This window comes from Pituophis catenifer, unplaced genomic scaffold (genome assembly GCF_029215685.1).
Source record: "Pituophis catenifer annectens isolate HBS135680 unplaced genomic scaffold, rPitCat1.0.hap2 SCAF_10, whole genome shotgun sequence".
Taxonomy (NCBI): domain Eukaryota; kingdom Metazoa; phylum Chordata; class Lepidosauria; order Squamata; family Colubridae; genus Pituophis; species Pituophis catenifer.
Window position 1 is genome coordinate 15,730,728 of NW_027256890.1, and position 18,967 is coordinate 15,749,694.

The 18,967-nt window shown below is 48.0% G+C and overlaps 2 protein-coding genes across 2 annotated transcripts; both read left to right on the top strand.

The window, feature by feature from the left end:
- The first annotated feature begins 219 nt into the window (after positions 1-219).
- ACAD10 (acyl-CoA dehydrogenase family member 10) lies at positions 220-9,880 on the top strand. Its single transcript, XM_070950681.1, has 21 exons — positions 220-322; positions 1,051-1,249; positions 1,537-1,685; positions 2,064-2,258; positions 2,770-2,928; positions 3,181-3,340; positions 3,624-3,765; positions 3,982-4,050; positions 4,139-4,320; positions 4,604-4,754; positions 5,391-5,536; positions 5,853-6,026; positions 6,150-6,523; positions 6,874-7,014; positions 7,324-7,461; positions 7,590-7,680; positions 8,005-8,163; positions 8,296-8,468; positions 8,614-8,757; positions 8,976-9,053; positions 9,326-9,880. The coding sequence occupies exons 2-21, from the start codon at positions 1,060-1,062 to the stop codon at positions 9,458-9,460; spliced, it is 3,150 nt and encodes a 1,049-aa protein (XP_070806782.1). The 5' UTR covers positions 220-322; positions 1,051-1,059; the 3' UTR covers positions 9,461-9,880.
- Positions 9,881-10,477: 597 nt separating this feature from the next.
- On the top strand, positions 10,478-18,854 carry ALDH2 (aldehyde dehydrogenase 2 family member). Its single transcript, XM_070950376.1, has 13 exons — positions 10,478-10,636; positions 11,523-11,627; positions 12,576-12,716; positions 12,827-12,906; positions 14,215-14,326; positions 14,747-14,875; positions 15,034-15,147; positions 15,594-15,696; positions 16,152-16,336; positions 16,741-16,905; positions 17,114-17,271; positions 17,622-17,736; positions 18,451-18,854. Exons 1-13 carry the CDS (start codon positions 10,508-10,510, stop codon positions 18,481-18,483), a joined length of 1,569 nt encoding a protein of 522 aa, XP_070806477.1. The 5' UTR covers positions 10,478-10,507; the 3' UTR covers positions 18,484-18,854.
- Positions 18,855-18,967: the final 113 nt, after the last annotated feature.

Genomic DNA, 18,967 nt, shown 5'->3' on the forward strand with positions numbered 1-18,967 from the left:
GCCTCGGATTGCCGAGCGCTTCCGCCTCTCCGCCCTCGTGACCTTTGACACGGGGGCAGGAGGGGCGGCGCGCAGGCGCCGTGCGCTGCAGGGGGCGCGGCCGTGAGGTCACGCGGGGGGCGAGTGGGCGGGGAGTGGGCGGGGCCAATGACTCCTCCTCCTCCTCCCCTTCTTCCAAACCCGGAAGGGCTCCTCTGCTCCGCTGCGGTCGAAGGCTTCCCAGGAGGGGGCAGTGGGCAGGAGTGGAGCATGGGACCTCTTGGCTGCGGAGGATGGGCGGTGTAGTCGACCCACGGCTTGTATTTTGCTTTAAAGAGCCCTGGTTGGTTCTGGAGGAGGAGGTGGAACCTCCAGGGGAATGGCTAGAGGAGGGGGCTGGTTGGGGACAATGGGAGTTGGAGTCCAGCGCATCGGTCGGGGGCTAGGAAGGCTGAGGTCGGCCGGGGAACCCCGTTCCTGGAGGTCGACAGGCTGGAGATGCCAAGTGGGACCTGCCTCCAGGCTTCTCCTGGGTTTTTGGGTGGGTGGGGGGCTTGCCCGCCCCCTCCCTCCAGGGAGGAACATCTCTGGTCCCTGCTTTTCTGAAGCGCTTTGGCCTCTAATAATAATAATAATAATAATAATAATAATAATAATAATAATAATAATAATAATAATAATAATAATAATAATAATAATAACTTTATTGTCATTGTACGTGTATACCCAGACAATGAAATTCACTTAACACCCAAAGACCAGGTCCAACGCCAACAAATGATGCTGCTATAACAGCCTTTCTCAATCTTGGCCACTTAAAATATGGGTGGACGTCAACTCACGGAATTTCTGACTGAGGACTTCTGGGAGCTGACGTCCACCCATCTTCAAGTGGCCATGGCTTAGAAACACTGGCCCATAAGAAGTGACGGGATTTTTAAAAAATCTACACGATAGTCCACATTGTTTCAAAAAATATGCCCAGTATATACAACTCAGTGTAAAAAATATGCTCCGATATTCTCTTTTGCACAAGTCTCTGAATCCTTCCCTCTGCTTTGACATGCGCAGTCCCAGACCATGGGTTTCGGGAGAATTTTCCAAGCCTTTTGCAGCTGCCCTGCAAGGAGGGTACCGATCCTTTGGTCTTCCTGGCACAAGGCCCCAGACGTGGCTTCCCGGTGGAGGAATTACACATCCTGTCCCTACAGAGCGGTGATCTTTGACATGGGTGGCGTCCTCCTTCCTTCTCCATACAAACTGGGCATGGGTAGGTGATTTTCCCAGAGTTTATACCATCACCTTCTCTTCCCTCTGCTGGTTCTGTGTGAAGTTTCTCTGCTTTCAGCTGTTGAATTTCTCCCACCTTCTGGAGCAGCAGGGAGAGTCGTTTTGAAACTGAAAACGGCTTCAATGGCTGAGCACCAGCTCAAAACCGTCATTCCTGAAGCTTCCTCAATGTTGGTTTTACTCCTGTGTTGCTTAATTATTCTTAAAATCTTTTGTATCCCGAGAGAGAAATATGACTTCCTCACTGGACTGCCTGCCTTTATCTAGATTGGGAGATTCGGAATCGTGTCCCCGCCGGCACCATCAAAGAGGCCTTAAGATCCGGGGGTGAGGACAGGCCCTGGATGAGATTCATGAGAGGGCAGCTGAAGTGGGCAGAATTTCTGCACGAGTTCAGACAACAGTGCTCCAGAATTGTAAGCCAGGTTTTTCTCTTTGATTCCTGTGGGATGAGTAAGGGAGGAGGGTCTTAAGGTGAATATATGTGGAAGCCCCTTGGGACAGTCCCATGGATGAACAGCCCCAGGGTTAATGTCCTTTTTCCCAATAAGCCCATTTGTTTTTCTGAGTTAGAGCTGGATGAAGTCAACCAGAAAAAAATCCATCACTGTGTTGGGCATTTAAAACTGTTCATGGCTACCATGCTATCTCAAAAACCAGACTTAGTTTTCTTCTAACTAAAAAAAGAGAGAGAGAAACTTTACAATTGAATTTATAAACTATGTAAGATTATTGATGTTTATTTCTTCGCTGGAAAAAACCACCCCGTCCTACATTTCTTTTTCCCTCCCCAGGCAAATGCTTCTGTTCCAGCGGACTCTTTCCTGTTTGAATTAACCAGAATACAAATGTCAGACCAGCTCCCTGCTATGACTGAGGCCGTAAAGTGCATCAGAGCCAGAGGTCTCAAGACGGCCGTTTTGACGAACAACTTTTATCTAGAAAACGGAGAGAGTTTTCTGCCTATAGACAGAAAGCAATTTGATGTGGTAAGTTCTTTGTGCTCCACAGAAACTCCCATTCCTTGGAGCTATTACTTCATTGTGATAGTTGCAGTTTAATAATTATGCTTGCCTAAACTTGTATAAGAGTACGCAGGGCTCGTGAAGGAAAACGAATTATATTTTTCTCTACGTAGGTCCCATAATGGAATAACTTAGAAGAAGGATTCGGTATCTTGGCTGCTTGGACCCCTCAGATTTCCTTGTTCAACTGATGATTATCTAACTGCCTTTGCTAAAAAAATAATCTTTAAAAAAAAGATTAATTGGGAGCATCTGGCTAGCCAAATTTCTCACTTGATTAATCAGCTGCATGAAAGAGTATATTCTGTTGTTGCTTGGTTAATAACTTTAAGGCCAGGAATCAAACCCTCCCTAAACCCTCATGTGAAACATAAGACGCCATTGGCTTTTTCTGTTCTGTTTATTTTATTTCCGAATCCCTTCCCCACTCCCTCCCTCCTGCCTCATTGCCTGGGTGTTCGGCTTTTTCTCCCAGATTGTGGAATCTTGTCGGGAAGGGGTGTGCAAACCCGACCCTCGCATCTACCAGCTGTGCTTGGAGCGCCTGGGTGTCCTGGCCAAGGAGTCCATCTTTCTGGATGACATCGGACAGAACCTCAAAGCTGCCAGCCAACTTGGCATTAAGACCCTGAAGGTGAAGAAGGGGTGCAGGAAGGAGGACACTTTTAAAACCAGTCTTCCCAGAGCTGAGCCAACCTCCTTCAGTTAAGACTTTTTTTGAAGCTATTCTCTAGATATAAATATCTAGCCCTACTTCTTTGGTCATGTCTTCCCAGCAGAGATATTTGCAGATATCCTTGCTTTGTGCATGGAAACTCTGTTTTAAACACAGGGTTCTTCTAAGCCTATTTGCTGCTTCAGCTCCTCTGTTCCTTCCTCTGCTCAGGTCGATGATGCGGACTCTGCAGTTCAAGAATTAGAGACCTACCTCACTTTCCCCTTGCGTTGCCTGATTCCTTACGCGTCTTCTGTGAGGCCGGCCATGGAAATCCCCACAGCGCCTCTACAAAAGTATCTTGAAAACATCTTGGGGGCCCAAGCGAAAGGTACAGGAGTTGATATTCCCATTTTGCACTGGGGTGAGGGGCAGAGATTGTCTTTATTTGGAATATTCAGTGGTGCTCCTGTTAGCAGGTTATGTAAAAAAAACCAGTGAACTTTAATGGCAGAAGGGTGCAGATTAGGGCCAAACATCTGCTCCAAACTTTCTCACTTTGCAGAGTTGCAAAGATAAAATGGAGGGAACCCTGGATTCTGTGCGGGGTCTCCTGGGGCCCTCTGGTTCACGTGTCCTCTTCCTGACCGTCCTTCTTGGCTGCGACTTTGCAGGTTCTCTGGAGCTGCACCAGTTCAGCCACGGGCAGTCCAATCCGACTTACTACATCAGATTTGGGGACCATCAGTTGGTTCTAAGGAAGAAGCCACCGGGGAAGCTCTTGCCCTCCGCTCACGCGGTAGAGAGAGAATACAGGTAAAAAAATCTGGCAAATATAGCGATAAATTATGTGAAAATGCTAACAAGCGAAACTCCCAGCCTTGTGGATGACCATGTTCATTGTTGATGTTAGTTGGCAGCGAGAGGTATCAAAACATCTGAAGGACACTACATCTATGATTATTTCTTCTTCTTTTCCTCCTCCCACAGCACTTCTTCCCATCTTAATTCTCTTCTCTTTTTGTTGGGTAGGGTCCTGAAGGCCCTCAAGGATACTGGCATCCCTGTTCCAAAAGTCCTGGCCTTATGTGAAGATTCAAGGTAGTTCTGAGCCCAATTCTGCCTGGGATGGAGTTTTGGGGGGCTGAAAACCTCACGATCCCCTACTGACGTCCTGGTGTTGCTCTAGTGTCATCGGCACCCCCTTCTACCTGATGGAGTACAGCCCCGGCCGGATCTTCAAGGACCCTTCTCTCCCAGAGCTGGAGCCCCACCAGCGGATGGAGGTTTATAGTGCCATGAATAGCGTCCTCTGTCAAATCCACAGCGTGGGCATCCAAACTGTTGGCCTGGAGGATTATGGAAAACACAGTAGGTCAAGCGCCTCTCGGCTGCTCCCTTGCAGGAACTCTGGTCTTTGGGGTTATGTTAAAATAAAATGGGATCCTCTGATGGAAAGAAAGCTTCAGGTTGGTGCAGGGACATTTCTGGAGGAAAGAGCCCTCCAGGTGATGAGAGAGAAAAGTTAAAACTCTGGAACTTTTTTGTTCCTCTGAGATTGTAAGCCTGTACCCATTTAAAATGGATTTGTGTAGGATTTTTTTTATACAAAGAACAGGATAAACGTTACTTCATGGAGATATTAATATTGTAGGCAATTATGTCCAGCGGCAAATCCAGACCTGGAGCAAGCAGTATCGAGCCACGGAGACTCACACAATCCCAGCCATGGAGAGGCTTCTCAAATGGTTCCCGTCCCACCTTCCAGCCAGCGAGCAGCTCTCGGTTGTTCATGGAGATTTCAGGTACTGGCTGACCTGTCGTGTTTCCCCTGGTTTTACAGAAGCCTTTTTAGAAGCAGGAAAGTAGGGGAGGGAAATATATATATATATATATATATATATATATAAATAAATAAAATAAGGAAATGGAGAGACTCGGGACCAATTCTTTGTGTGCTGCAGGCCCTGAAATAACATTTCAGAATGGATCCTTTCCAGCCTGGGAAAGAAACCTAACTTTGGTTCTCAGCTGATGCAGGATATTTAATTGTCTCTGCAGAATGTGCACCAATTGGAAAATTGGGGGAGGAGCAGTGTCCTCATTCTTGCCTCTCTCCCCCCCCCACCCGCCCAAACAATTGGCTTTGCAGTTCATTAAAATTAGGGAGAACCTAAACCTCAGCCACCAGCAGCATCCAAACTAGAAGAAAAGACTTGATTTCGTTTTCTAAAAAAAGAAAGAAGGAAACTTCCACCCAAGCCTGACATGTTTTGGGACCCCTCCCCAACTCGTGTGGCACTTGGCCATCAGAAGACCGTCCCGTCCACCTTTCAGCAACCTTCTCCGATCTGCTGGGTTGGAATTGCAGTTCCAAGGTGGGCAAAGATGCCCTTGTGACCGACTGGGCTTCTCTGCAGCGGCTGCTTTTCCCTTTATAGGCTGGACAATCTTATCTTCCACCCTGAGAAACTGGACGTTGTTGCTGTCCTTGACTGGGAGCTCTCCACCTTGGGGGACCCGCTCTGTGACGTGGCCTATAACTGTCTGCCGTATTTCATGCCTTCGGACTGCAGTGTCATAAAAGGTGCCGGCGTGTTCCCAAGCGTCGGGGGTAAACAGAGGGGTCCCAATTAAACAGCAGAATGCCAGAGTTGGAAAGAACATGGGACATCTTCTAGTCCAACCCCCTGCTTAAGACCCAACGCCAGGGGTGAAATGCTCCAGGTTTGGAGACCCAGATTGGCAGCTCAGCCCGGTGGGAAGATGTGGGTTTCCTGCCGCAGGTATTTATAGAGGCTCCAGCTTTCCCTCTATTCCTTCATGGAGAAGGAAGAGGGCAGCAAGACTGCAATCCCAGTCCTGCGCTTGGACCAGGCCTAACCCAGCTTGCCTCTTTCCAGGCTTGAGTGACCGTGACCTCAACCGGCTGGCCATTCCCACGGCAGAGGCCTACTTGCAGATGTACTGCCGTCACCGAGACATCCCTCCGGTCCACAACTGGAACTTCTACATGGCCTTTTCCTTTTTCAGAACAGCTGCCATCCTACAGGGGGTCTACAAGCGCTTCCTCGCAGGTGATACAGGCTGCCTTCCTCGCAGGGGGTTTGTGGGTGGGCAGAAAAAGTACTGGGAGCAGCCCAAGGTATGACCGCAAAAGGTACAGGCCGCTAAGCCCCTAAGCGCTTTCCCCCACCCAGGCCAGGCCAGTTCAGCAACAGCCGAAAGTGCTGGGAAGCTTGCGGAGTTCATGGCGGACCTTGCCTGGGATTTTGCCACAAAGGAAGGCTTCCGGATCTTCAGGGAGCTTCCGAGTTCTGGACCACCCGTCAGGACGTTCAGGACTTGGGCCAGCCCAAGGTTGGTTCCAAAGAGAGACTACGCCACGCAGAGCCCTGCATCCAAGTCCCACCTGATCTTCTCCCCTGAGGGCCTGCCCAGCCGCGTCCAGGAGCTGCACCACAAGTTGAAGAGATTCATGGATGTCCACATTTACCCATCTGAGCAGCTCCTGCGAGATCACCAGTCTTCCCCGAGTAGGTGGACTCCCCATTCTCTGGTAGAAGAGCTGAAGGCAAGTTCTTCGTCCTTGAGAAACCTGGCCAGCTCCGTGGTTGGTGGCCACAGGGACACGGCTTTATCAAGGGATGTGGTGCTTTGCAAAACTATTAAATGGGGGGGTTGGCCTCCTGCCCCAAGAAGCTTGCAAGCTCAGGTTTCATCAGTCACAGGAGGAGGACTAAGAGGGGACGAGAGGAAAGGGCAACGGATCTCAGATGTTCTGATTTCGGTTGGAGGGCTGAAGGCAAGGAGCTAAGGCAGAGTTTCTCTACCGCAGCAGCCTTAAGATGCGTGGACTTCAATTCCCAGAATTCCCTCATGTGCCTCATTTTTCTCTCTCCTCTCTTTCTTCTCATCCTGCAGGAGAAGGCAAAATCCGAGGGGCTCTGGAACCTGTTCTTGCCCTTGGAGAGTGATCCAGAGGCGAAATACGGAGCAGGCTTGACCAACATGGAATTTGCCCACTTAAGTGAACTGATGGGGACTTCAGTCTATGCCCCTGAGGTACCCAGGAGAAAGCCCCGAGGGGGACAAGCTGGGGCAGAAGGCTGAGGCCACGTCCTCCTTGGGCCTCCTCTACCCCAGAAGGGCCGTTCATCCCTCCAGGCCCAAAGAGCCACAGATCAGACCCCAAAGCCCTGCCGGTGCAGCTGTGCTTGGTCTACTGCTGCTCTGCTCCTCTTGGTCTCCTTCCCTTCTGAAAACGGTTAAGGACCGTCTCTGCTCCCACCGAAGAATTACCCAGCCTCTCATTTCCAGATTCAGGGAACGCCTTGACTAACCCCCTCAGCTAATCATGGTTGCCTCCTCCAGGTCTTCAATTGCTCTGCTCCAGACACTGGCAACATGGAAGTGTTGGTACGCTACGGCACAGATGCCCAGAAGGAACGCTGGCTGGTGCCTTTGCTGGAAGGCAAGATCCGCTCCTGCTTTGCTATGACTGAACCCCAGGTCGGTGCCCAGCTCCATCCCACAAGTCTCAGCGTTTGGATCCGCGGAGGAAGCTCCGGTCTGGTCCAGAATAGAGACGGAGGGGCTGATGTACTTGCCCCCCTTCAAGGAAGTGTGTCTTTCCTTAGGTCGCTTCCTCTGATGCCACCAACATTGAGGCTTCTATTACCAAAGAACAAGACGCTTATGTTCTGAACGGGCACAAGTGGTGGATTTCAGGTATGTCCTGATGTGCTCCTGGGTTTCCATGCTACAAAGGGCAGGCTAACTTAAAAAAAAACCCACACAGTTGTGTTGTGGAAGGAGAGCTTCCTCGTGTCTTTGATGGACAGTCATGGAGGTTGTCCTGCAACCTGCAGAAAGCCAAAGCGGGATCTTCTCTGGAGATCAAAGTTTCGGGCACATTTGATCCTGGTCCAAATCAACAGCCTGGTTCAGTCCCCAGTAAGCTTCCCCTGTTCAACAGCGGAGAAAAAAGGAAGGATAGGCGGATTCAGAGAGCATCTTTTCTCAACGTAGAAAGCCCCTCGTTCATTCCGGCAGGTTCCCTGGACCCTCGCTGTCAGCTCTGCATCTTTATGGGCAAGACCAACCCTGAAGCCCAGAGACACAAGCAACAGTCGATGCTCCTGGTCTCCATGGACTCCCCTGGCATCACCATCACTCGGCCGCTCAGCGTGTTCGGCTTGGAAGACGCCCCAGGTGAAGCCGAGGGTCCTCTCTGGTTTAGCTGGGGAGGTTTCGCTCTGGGAACCCCTTCATGGTCAGTTCAGACAAAGCCTCTCGGGGGGCTCCAAGTTGTGGACAGCGCTTCTCACATCCTTTCTTTTCTAGCTGGCCACGGACAGATGACCTTTGAAAACGTCCGCGTTCCCCAAGAGAACCTCCTGCTCGGGCCTGGCCGCGGGTTCGAAATTGCCCAGGGGCGGCTGGGCCCCGGAAGGATCCACCACTGCATGAGGCTGATTGGCCTGGCGGAAAGAGCGCTAGCCCTCATGAAGGAGCGGGTGAGTGGCTCTACAAAGGCAGCTTGGCATCCCTTGGACTAGCTCTTTGCTAGCTCTTATTCCGTGGGTCTTGGGAAGGGGATACGAGGCTTTGTGGGGTCACTTATTTGGGGCAACCCTTTCCACCTGGTGCCTTGGTTGGCAGGTGACTACCCGCGTGGCCTTTGGAAAACCGCTAGCGGAGCAGGGCACCATCAGGGCGGATCTGGCTGAGTCCCGCCTGGAACTGGAGCAGGCCCGGCTCCTTGTCCTCAAGGCGGCCCATCTCATGGACACTGTGGGAAACAAGGTAAGGGGAAGTGGGGGAGAGAATCCCCAAGATGGGAATGCCATGAACCCAAGCTCTCCTTTCGGCTTGAGGTCATCCGCAGCAGCAGAAGGCACCGCATGCACTGGGAGTGGGGGGGCTTCTTGTGAGGGGCAGGGCTGTCAGTGGGATGCTCTCTCCTGGCCTGTGTGGGAAAGCCTCCAAAAGGCCCCACTGGGCTCCTGTCTCAACCCATCTAGGAAGCCGCTCTGGAGATTGCCTTGATCAAAGTCGTGGCTCCGAGGGTGGCGCTCCGGGTCATTGACCGGGCTATCCAGGTGAGAGCCAGGGCAGCTTTTTGACACTTGCCTCTGATCCTAATTTCTCTCCTTCAATTTAGGGCAGGGGCGGTCCAATCTTGGCAACTTTTTAAGACTTGTGGACTTCAACTCCCAGAATTCCTCAGCCAGCCATGGGCAATTCTGGGAATTGACATCCACAAGTCTTAAAGTCGCCAAGGTTGGTAGGGATTCCCTCTTGGGGGTTTCATCCACCTGCCAATTCTTGCAAACCTTTCAAACTTCCCCTTGGCTTTCTATCTTTCCCCCAGGCCTTTGGTGCAGCAGGCCTTGGCAGCGATCTGCCCCTGGCCCAGGCCTTTGCTTGGGCACGAGTCCTGCGCTTGGCCGATGGCCCCGATGAGGTCCACAAGGCAGCCATCGCGAAAATGGAACTGAAACGCTAACTGGGCCTCGGTGGAGTCTGAGCGGACGTGCGAGGCCACGTTTTCCAGCAAGGCTCAACAGCTTCTGGAGTTGACTGGCAGAAATACTCTACAGGAGCAGCAATGAAGAATTGCTCAGCTGGCCTCCTCTCGATTTTGCTGGCTGCTGCTCTGGATTTTGAGCACCAGGAAGTGCTTTCTTGATCTCGGGAACTTGGTTCATCTTTGCTTTTCTTTGGGAAGCCGAGAGGAGGGAGAAGACGGGGACAATCCTCCAGTGGTTTCTTGTTAAGGGGCGTCTGCTCAGTCCATTAATGCAGGGACTGTGATTTGGGGGCGATTTAATATTTTTGATAATGCAGGGGGCGAAATCATGAGGGAAATGAAACCACCGTGAAAGGTGCAGCGTTAGAAAAACCAGCAATAAATGTACTGTTTGCTTTTCTCAGATGACAAGTTCTCAAGCTTGGTTTCTTTTATCCAGAAACTGATAAAAAAACGGGCAGAGGGAGGGACGCTTTGGTGAGGGGGAGCCACCCGTGATTGGGGAACAAAGATTGTTCTTGTGCTAGGCAGGTCAAGGTCCCTTTGACACGTGCAGGAGGCCCTCTACTCCAAGCCCTGGAGTCCAAAGCCAAACCCTCCCAAGGATCTGGCACCAGCGGAAGCCAACCTGTTTTACTTGGGGGAACCAGATTTGGGGGTTCTTCAGCTTCCGTCGAAGGAAACTTCCGTGGAAGAAAGCCAAGAAAAGTCTCGATTGGGGATTTAGTGGCCAGGCGAGAAGCCCCCGAGAAACACATGCAACCGCGGACCGGACCCTCCCCTCTGGAAATCTGCCTGCCGTGGAAGGGACTCCGAAGGCAGCAGCCCTGCCACGGGGGAGGGGGATTCACGGGCGTAACGTGTGAAGGGGGCAGAAGGGCAATGCGGGGGCGGGGCGGCCGCCTGGCTCAGCTGCCATTGGCTGTCGGGAGGCGGAGGGCCGAGCCCGGGCCCCTCCCCGGCCGAGAAACGGGGTGAAAAGGCAGCGGCGGCGGTCCTCCCTCCCTCCCTCCGCCCGAGAAAATGCTGCGCCTGGCCCTGCGGAGCTCTGCCCGGCTGCGCCCCGGGGCGCTGCTCCGCCTCGCCTGCCAGCCCCTCTCCGGCGCCGCCGTCCCCGCGCCCAACCCGCAGCCCGACATCTCCTACAACCAGGTGAGGGGGCGCCGGCCTGGCCTTCCTGCAGGGGGCTCGCCGCCTCCCCCGCCCCACTAGCGAGCGGAGGGCAGGAGTGGGCGTGGGGGGCCTGCACCTTCCGAGCAGCTGGCAGGAATGCGGGGCGGGGGCGGCTCGGAGGGTCCCTCGAAAAGGCGAAGTCGGCAGCGCTGGGGAGCCGGGCGGGAGGGAGGCCGCGGTTGCTTGGAGCCGAAGCTTCCTGATCGCAGGGATCTCGCCCCGCCCGCCGCCCACTTACCTGCCGCCCAGGTGGGCCCAGGCGGGGAGGCCGCAAAACCATCCAGCGGGCGAGCCGTGAGTCTGCTCGCCCGACTCACCCCGAGTCGGGCGAGCAGAACCGATGCGGACGTTGCAAACGCGTCTGGAACCGACGCGGCGCCCTGCCTGAGCCTCTTGCAAAAGGCGCTGGACAAGCCGCGCTCAGGCCGTCTCTGGACTGCGCAACTACCCGTCTCTTTACTGTGAAAGTCCACTTCGCTCAGTTCATTGTTGCCATTAGTCATAACAGAAGCACTATTAGACTCTCCATTGCCAGATTAATTTTCCTAAATTTTCCCTGTGGGAAGAACTGGGAGTGAGTCAGAGTAGAGTATCTCACCTCGGAATTAGGATCTAGGCTCACTATGAAAAATATTTCTCAAGTTTTTCAATTATTGCAAGCAACGGCCAATGGTTATAGCTGGCCGAAAATCAGGCATTCACAGGGGTGGAGGTTTTGCATAATAGCCTTGCATTTATTGAGTGTGAAAGCAATAAAGGGTTTCCCATTTATTGTTTATTGCCCATTGTTCCAAAACAATCACTGAACGTAAGGGATTAAGATTCCTCTCTCAACCTGACAGTTCTTTGTTCTTCTGAATTGCAGATTTTCATCAACAACGAATGGCAGGATGCGGTCAGCAAGAAAACCTTCCCCACCATCAACCCATCCACGGGGGAGGTCATCTGCCAGGTTGCAGAGGGTGACAAGGTACAATATATTGTACACAAAACCCCAGTTCATCCAGTGCCAGCTGCAGATTTTATGTTTGAAAACTTAAGCAGGCGCCTAAATGGCCGTTTCCTCCCCTGGTTCAGAATTGGTTGCGATCCTGAGAAGCATCGCCTATCAAAAGCTGCAGTGAGGCCCTCAAGACAATAATTTCTAGATGGTTTTGAGTTCTCTCAAAGAAGGCTATCTGGTTTGTAAGGAAGCGTCCAGGCTGTGTCTGAAGATGTGTTGCGACATAAAGCGCGCCTGCTTTGCTCTTGCCAAAGGCTGTAAAGCAGTCCATCCTCCGTTCGCTTTAGGCAGCTCGCCCAAAGCATTGTAAACATTCCTCAATCTAGCCAAGCAGGAGGCTTTACATGGCCACAGCTTGGCAGCCAGATCGGCCTCGTCTTACTGTTTCGTAAGCTATGATAGGAGAAGCTGAGGCAGCAATTACTTCAATAGCCAACGGGAATGACACAGCAGAAATGGCACGGAATATCAGAAGCCATTGGCTGCAGGAGGCTTGGCGAGGGGGCAAGGAACAATTCCTTAGTGGAGATTAGAAATATGGAACAGTGGAAAGTGCAGCTGTTATTGTGCAGAAAGTAATTAATCAGGATGATATTTAAGTGTCTGTTCTCCACCAGCCAAAGTGGCCCAGATTAAAGCATCTCTTCCATTTGATGATCAGAGGGTGTTGGGAAGCGTTTAATTAGACCAGGCGTTGCTGGCTGGGGAATTCTGGGAATTGAAGTCCACAAGTCTTAAAAGTTGTCAAGGTTGGAGACCCCTAGATTAGACAGTTCTGGGTTTGGTCTGCAGCTTTGGTGTCCTTTTTTGACCCTCTGACCTGCAAACAATGCAGATGTCCTCCTCACTGCCATTTGTCTCGCAACCTCACAAAGGACTGTCTGCTTATGCTAGTCTCCTTTGGTTCCTTTCCAGGCCGATGTGGACAAGGCTGTGAAAGCAGCCAGAGATGCCTTCAAGTTTGGGTCTCCTTGGAGAAGGATGGATGCCTCCCAAAGGGGCAAATTACTGTACCGACTGGCTGACCTGATTGAAAGAGACCGGACTTATTTGGCCGTATGTATGGGGCGACTGGGAGAGGAGTCGGTTTGGGCATGCTCTGCTCTCTTCTCAGAATCCTCCTGCAGAATCTGGCTTATCAATGCTGGCTTCATATTTCTTCCTAGGCTCTGGAAACATTGGACAACGGCAAGCCATACGCAATCTCCTACCTGGTAGACTTAGATATGGTTGTCAAGGAACTCCGGTAAGAATTAATATCAATAGATTCTCAACTGTTGCCAAGCACAACTTAGGATGGCTCTTTTGCAGTTGGAGAATTGTTGTTTTGTTTTGTTTTTTGCAGGGAAAGTCAGTTTAGTGAAATACAAACATTTTGCTGTCATTTTCTGGCAGTTAATAATACAAGATTTTTTTCCCACTCAAGTAAACCTGAAATACAAACTGGAAGGAAGGAATCTTTCTTTCCTCTAGAACTGGAACCAAGAAACAAATCACATGATTGGTTCAGCCAAGTGCAGAAATCCCTCAGCCTATTTAAAAATGAGTTTCTGGAAAGATTAAAATAAAATTTGAAAGATTTCCTGAACTTCTGGTAGAGGGCAACTGTTCTCTTTCCATTTCAAAAGCTGAGCATAAAGAAACATTAAGCAGGGATTGGATAGACTGTATCGACTAAGTATCAAATAATATTTACATATGGCAATATTGCAACACTTTTAGAATATTTGCTTGCATAATAACCACTTTGCAGGAAAAAAACTTCCTTATTTTTATACTTGGGTCTCCAGTAATCCAGTAGTCGTAGGGTGGTTAAAAGTAATCCAACAGAAATTTTCACACACCTTCGTATAACTACTTCGACGTGTAATTTCCCCTTCTGTCAGCAGGTATCACTGTCAGCTTAAATTTCAATATCACCACATTTCTAGCGTCCTCTTAGTTATAGAAGAATTATAAAAGCAGAATAAGTTTTGTAAATAAATGATTCCAGCATTTTAAAATGCCTTCCCAGTACCACACCTTCCCAGTTTAAGAGTGCCATTTTCTGTATATTCAAAATTTCAAAGTTTATTATTTTCACTCCTGCACCCTTTACTTCTGGTCTGGTGGTTTCTCAGAATGCCTAAAGGCCGCTTTGACAGATGATTCTGAGCAGATAATTCTAAATTGTTCCTTGGTGTTAAATTTAAAGTGAAAGAAAAATCCTCTCCCCCAGTTCCACTCACTGTTCACCTACTTCACTCCAGCATCAGTCTTAGATGTTCATCGGCTGTCCCAGCTTTTTGGTGGCCATCTTTAGCTGCCTCTTCTTGCCGTGGCTGAGAAGGAGAAGAAACCCTGGGGCTGGCAGGAGAGCTGTGACTCTCCTTGACCTCTCAGGGTGCCCCTCTTCGTTTGACCGCCCCTACAAGGCGGCTTTGGCTCCTCTTGGAGCCCATGAATATGGAGAAGTCAGCACAGAGAACACACAGACTCGTTTCCTGTGTCTGTATCACCATTACGTCAACCAGAAGCTCCGGAACACCTGTAATATTTTATGGCTTTGCTCCAGGTACTATGCAGGTTGGGCTGACAAATTGCATGGGAAAACCATTCCCCTGGACGGAGACTTTTTCACTTATACAAGACATGAGCCTGTGGGCGTTTGTGGACAGATCATTCCGGTAAGTCACAGCAGATCACAAGTCCTCTCTCGGCTATGAGAGTAGAAACGGGGAGATTTTAATGTGATCATTGGACAGAATAGAAGTAAAGACGATGTGTGGTTAGTATTGTCCTTTTCTCTGACCTATATAAGTCTTGTTTAAGTAACCCAGATTTTTAAAAGGATCCTAAGATAATGTTTGTTTTCTTAATACCTCTTCCCAAATATGTTGGCTTCCATTTCCGTTGCTCAATGCTATTATGTGATCGCCCATTGACCTCTGCATTCCTTTTGGGATTGTGGTCTGACAGAACTGATTGTTGGGAAGAGAAGGGGAGCCCAGTTCTTTGAAAAATGAATTAGGTAATCCAATACAATGTTATCGAGGAATGTAGTTGACTAAGATTTTTGAGTATCTACACATTTCTTTTTCTTGTAGTGGAACTTCCCATTGTTGATGCAGGCGTGGAAGCTTGGTCCCGCTCTGGCCACAGGGAACGTGGTGGTGATGAAACTGGCTGAACAAACTCCCTTGACTGGCTTGTATGTGGCCAGCCTGATCAAAGAGGTGAGAGAGGGGCTCCTGCACTCACCTGCTTTCCCCGCTTGGATTGTGGGGGACAAATTTCTAACTCTCACTGATGCCTCCACATTTTGTATTTGGTCAGGTGACCTACCAATAAATCTTTTCCATTTAGGAAATGATCTTCTCTCATGTCTTAACAGGCTGGATTCCCTCCAGGCGTGGTGAACATTATTCCTGGTTATGGACCTACAGCTGGGGCTGCTATATCTTCTCACATGGAAGTGGACAAAGTTGCATTCACTGGTTCCACCTCGGTGAGGAACTAACATTTATAGCCTCTTGTTCTTTTTCAGCCTTTGGGACTGAAATTGATATGTTAAATCAGAATACTAAAATTTTGCAGTGATTCTCACGGTGGGTTTTTGGTTGCCCAGATCCAGGAGTCATCCGTGGCCTCAAATAGGTACAGGAATGCTTGATCTACCTTGATCCAATAGAGTGACCTTCAGTTTACATCCTTCGCTACTTCTCGGGGTTTTAGGAATTGCCCCCGGAACAAAATCACACTAACTGCAGGTTTCATGAATGATCTTGATTCCCTTAAACAACCATTAGATGTCAAGTCTTAAAAAGGGTAGAGGGATGTCTTGTTACATTGGGAAACACAAAACAAAGCCAATTGATTCCCTTCCTGGTCTTTTCATCAAATATAGTTTGTTATACTGACCGATAGAAATGTCTTGATTCTTAAACTATACAGGTTGGGCACCTGATCCAGAAGGCTGCAGCAGACAGCAATATGAAGAGAGTGACTCTTGAGCTTGGTGGAAAGAGCCCAAACATCATCATGTCTGATGCTGAAAGTAAGACCTTCTTCTTCCTGGGAGCAGACGGGAATTGAGTTCCATCAGGAGGGGGATTAGCAGCTCCACAGTCAGCCCAGCGATTTGGATAAGCTTGTCACTGAAATGCATTTTGTGTACCCCATCAGTGAAAATGAACAATATCCCAATCCATTTACCCAGTTAGAAAGGGCAAAGGCATTTCAGGCCAGTCTTCTTCAGTCTTGAGCAACTTTCCTCAATTCTGGCTGTGTTGGACAGATGAGGAAAACAGGAGTTGTAACATGCTGGGATTTGAAACCAGCCCAGATAAAGGCTGGTTATTAGTATCTAATTTCCAGATGGAAGAGAAATTAAATCCACTTATTACGGTTACTACTCTCACTGCAGTAATTAAAGAGATCATTTGGAGGATTTTCTGTCTTCTTTCAAATGGCCTCATTTGGACGCTTTCCATTCCCTTTTTTTTTTTTTAGTGGACTGGGCTGTTGAGCAATCTCATTCTGCGTTGTTCTTCAATCAAGGCCAGTGCTGTTGCGCTGGATCTCGGACCTTTGTCCAAGAAGACATATATCATGAGTTTGTGGAGAGGAGCGTGGAGAGAGCCAAGTCCAGAATAGTTGGGAACCCATTTGACTTCCAAACCGAACAGGGGCCCCAGGTAGGAACAAAACAATTCGTCTGCCACCCTCCGCTCTTTCGGGAGCTTCTTTAAAATATCATCTCGGATTATAGAAAAATGGAGCCATTATTCTAGAGAGGAAAAAATCCTCTCAAACACTCTACATTATACAAAACAATCTTTTCATTGACTTAAAATGTTCGCCTTTCTTAAAATCTAGTCAGTAAAATGTATATGTCCTTGTGGGATAAAAAACAAAGTAAAAACTCACAAATAGAAATTATAATTATTTCCCCAGGGCTACTGGTTTTAATAACTGTCATTGTTGCAAACTTCAGCATATTAAATGCTTGGTGAATTTTGGTTCACACAAGCAAAGTTGTTTCTTTATGGTAACAGCATCTAGACTGAACTGATGTGCTGACTTTTTGTTGTCTCTTAAGGTGGATGAAACACAGTATAAGAAGATCCTTGGATACATTGACAGTGGAAAAAAGGAAGGAGCAAAATTACTTTGTGGTGGGAGTCCCGCAGCAGATAAGGGCTACTTTATCCAGCCAACTATCTTTGGAGATGTGCAGGACAACATGAAAATAGCCAAAGAAGAAGTAAGAATCATACCATAGTACATTTCTAATTTTGCCATCGTGTTGTTATATTGATTCACATTATGTAACCATGCTGCTGAATTCCAGATCTCGCTTTCTAAAATGTACCCTTATATGTGAGGTTATACTACTATTATAGTAGTATAATATTGGATAGAATCCTATTATATAAATACGTTTTAATCTTGCAGATGTTTTTCTTTTACAGATTTTTGGGCCTGTTATGCAGATCTTGAAATTCAAAACCATTGAGGAAGTTATCCAGAGAGCAAATGAAACCAAATATGGGCTGGCAGCCGCTGTTTTCACAAAAGATATTGATAAAGCAAACTACATTTCTCAGGGCTTGCGAGCTGGAACTGTTTGGTAAGCCCTTAAATTTAAGAATGGAACTCAGAAGGAAAAAGCGGAGAATCAGTTGTGGGGCACTTGCTGTCCATGCTGCAGTCCCAACCCATTGGAAGTATATAAAAAAATATTCTTTTGGTCATCCTTCTCTCTCCCCCCCCAGCCTTTTAAATGAATGAAAACTGGATAAGCTTGTATTCAAGAGTTCCCACATCACCAAGGAGTACTTGCCCTCAGATTATCAATGTATGCATTATCAATGTATGCATTTAGCTTTAAGTTTGCAGTTCTAATGTTAATTTATTAAATCTTTGTATAACAAAGGAAATGCAATCAAAAACATTTATAATGCAGAGGTTTTTTTGCAGGATCAATTGCTACAATGTGTTTGGGGCACAGGCTCCATTCGGAGGGTTCAAAGAATCTGGCCAAGGGCGTGAGGGAGGAGAATATGGTCTGAACCCATACATGGAAGTAAAAACAGTAAGTACTGTCACTACTCAATACTTCAAATTCCTTTGAACTGTCTTCAGATCAGGTTAGGTCAAATACAAGGAAGCATTTATTTTAACCTTGATCCTGATCGGTGCCCATTTAAATCACCAATGGGTGATTACAGAGCTCAGATAGAATGAGAAGCCAGCATCCTCCTATACTGCAACTCGAGTAACAGAACGTCTTGTCTTGCTACTTAAATAATAATGTATTTATTTCCTTTTGAAAGTCTTGATTTTTGCTTTGCCCCAGGTTGGCAACTCTCTGTTAGCTCCATATGGTTTACTAGATAGATGTCAACAATCCTAACACAACATAATGGATAGTATTTTTTGAACCGTAAGAAGTCTGAAACATTAAACCAAGCTTGTTGAGTTTATTTGCCCTTACAATAGGAGGTTGGGATAGACATTGGTTGATAAACAATGGTTATGACTACAATTGAGCCCAAAATTTCTGCTGCAAACAAAATAGTTAAGTGAATTTTGCCCCGTTTTACGGCCTTTCTTGCCACAATTGTTAAATGAATCGTTGTTGTTAATAATACAGTTGTTACATGAATCTGTCTTCCCCAGTGACTTTGCTTGTCAGAAGGTCACAAAAGGCGATCACATGACCCTGATCCCCGAAGGTCACTAAATGAACTGGTTTAAGTCGGTAACTACCTGTAGATGAGATTTCATGTTTTCCTCTATTTGCTAGGTCACCATCAAAGTCCCACAAAAGAATTCTTGAAGAAGAAATACCTGAAGCCGTCCGCCTATGTCACCCAATGCTTGATAGAAAAACTTCATGAGGAATTGAAGAATTCTACACTAGGAAAGAAAATCTGGCTTCTCTAAGTGTCTCACAGAATGTACATGTAACCAATGATTAAGAAGTCTTTATTTCTCTGCTTAAACCGTCCTTGGCTCCTTTTCCCAAGACCAAACCTGTGTAATAATTAAGAGCAAGGAAAATCGAATATTCTTCACTCCAATGTAACCTGAAGAGAAAATCTACAGAAGCAGGCTACTTTTGAGTATTGAATGTTAAGACACCTCTTCATATATTCTATTTTTTATTTTTTTTTACTTTTTCTAATACATAAAAGATTTTATGCTTAACGTGTCTTTGTACTGCATCGGTCCAGAGCCGTTTTGGATAGTGAGATGGGAGGCATATCAATTTAAGGAGTAAATAAACTTGCTTCACGAGGCGAGGGCTCCAGATGGCCAAG

Excerpts from the sequence above, each read along its gene's own strand:
- ACAD10 (XM_070950681.1), top strand. The coding sequence starts at position 1,060 with ATGGGTTTCGGGAGAATTTTCCAAGCCTTTTGCAGCTGCCCTGCAAGG. Across the intron at positions 2,259-2,769 it reads ACAGAAAGCAATTTGATGTG|ATTGTGGAATCTTGTCGGGA; the intron begins GTAAGTTCTTTG and ends TTTTTCTCCCAG. Across the intron at positions 8,758-8,975 it reads TGGACACTGTGGGAAACAAG|GAAGCCGCTCTGGAGATTGC; the intron begins GTAAGGGGAAGT and ends CAACCCATCTAG.
- ALDH2 (XM_070950376.1), top strand. The coding sequence starts at position 10,508 with ATGCTGCGCCTGGCCCTGCGGAGCTCTGCCCGGCTGCGCCCCGGGGCG. Across the intron at positions 14,876-15,033 it reads TGGCCAGCCTGATCAAAGAG|GCTGGATTCCCTCCAGGCGT; the intron begins GTGAGAGAGGGG and ends ATGTCTTAACAG. Across the intron at positions 17,737-18,450 it reads CATACATGGAAGTAAAAACA|GTCACCATCAAAGTCCCACA; the intron begins GTAAGTACTGTC and ends TCTATTTGCTAG.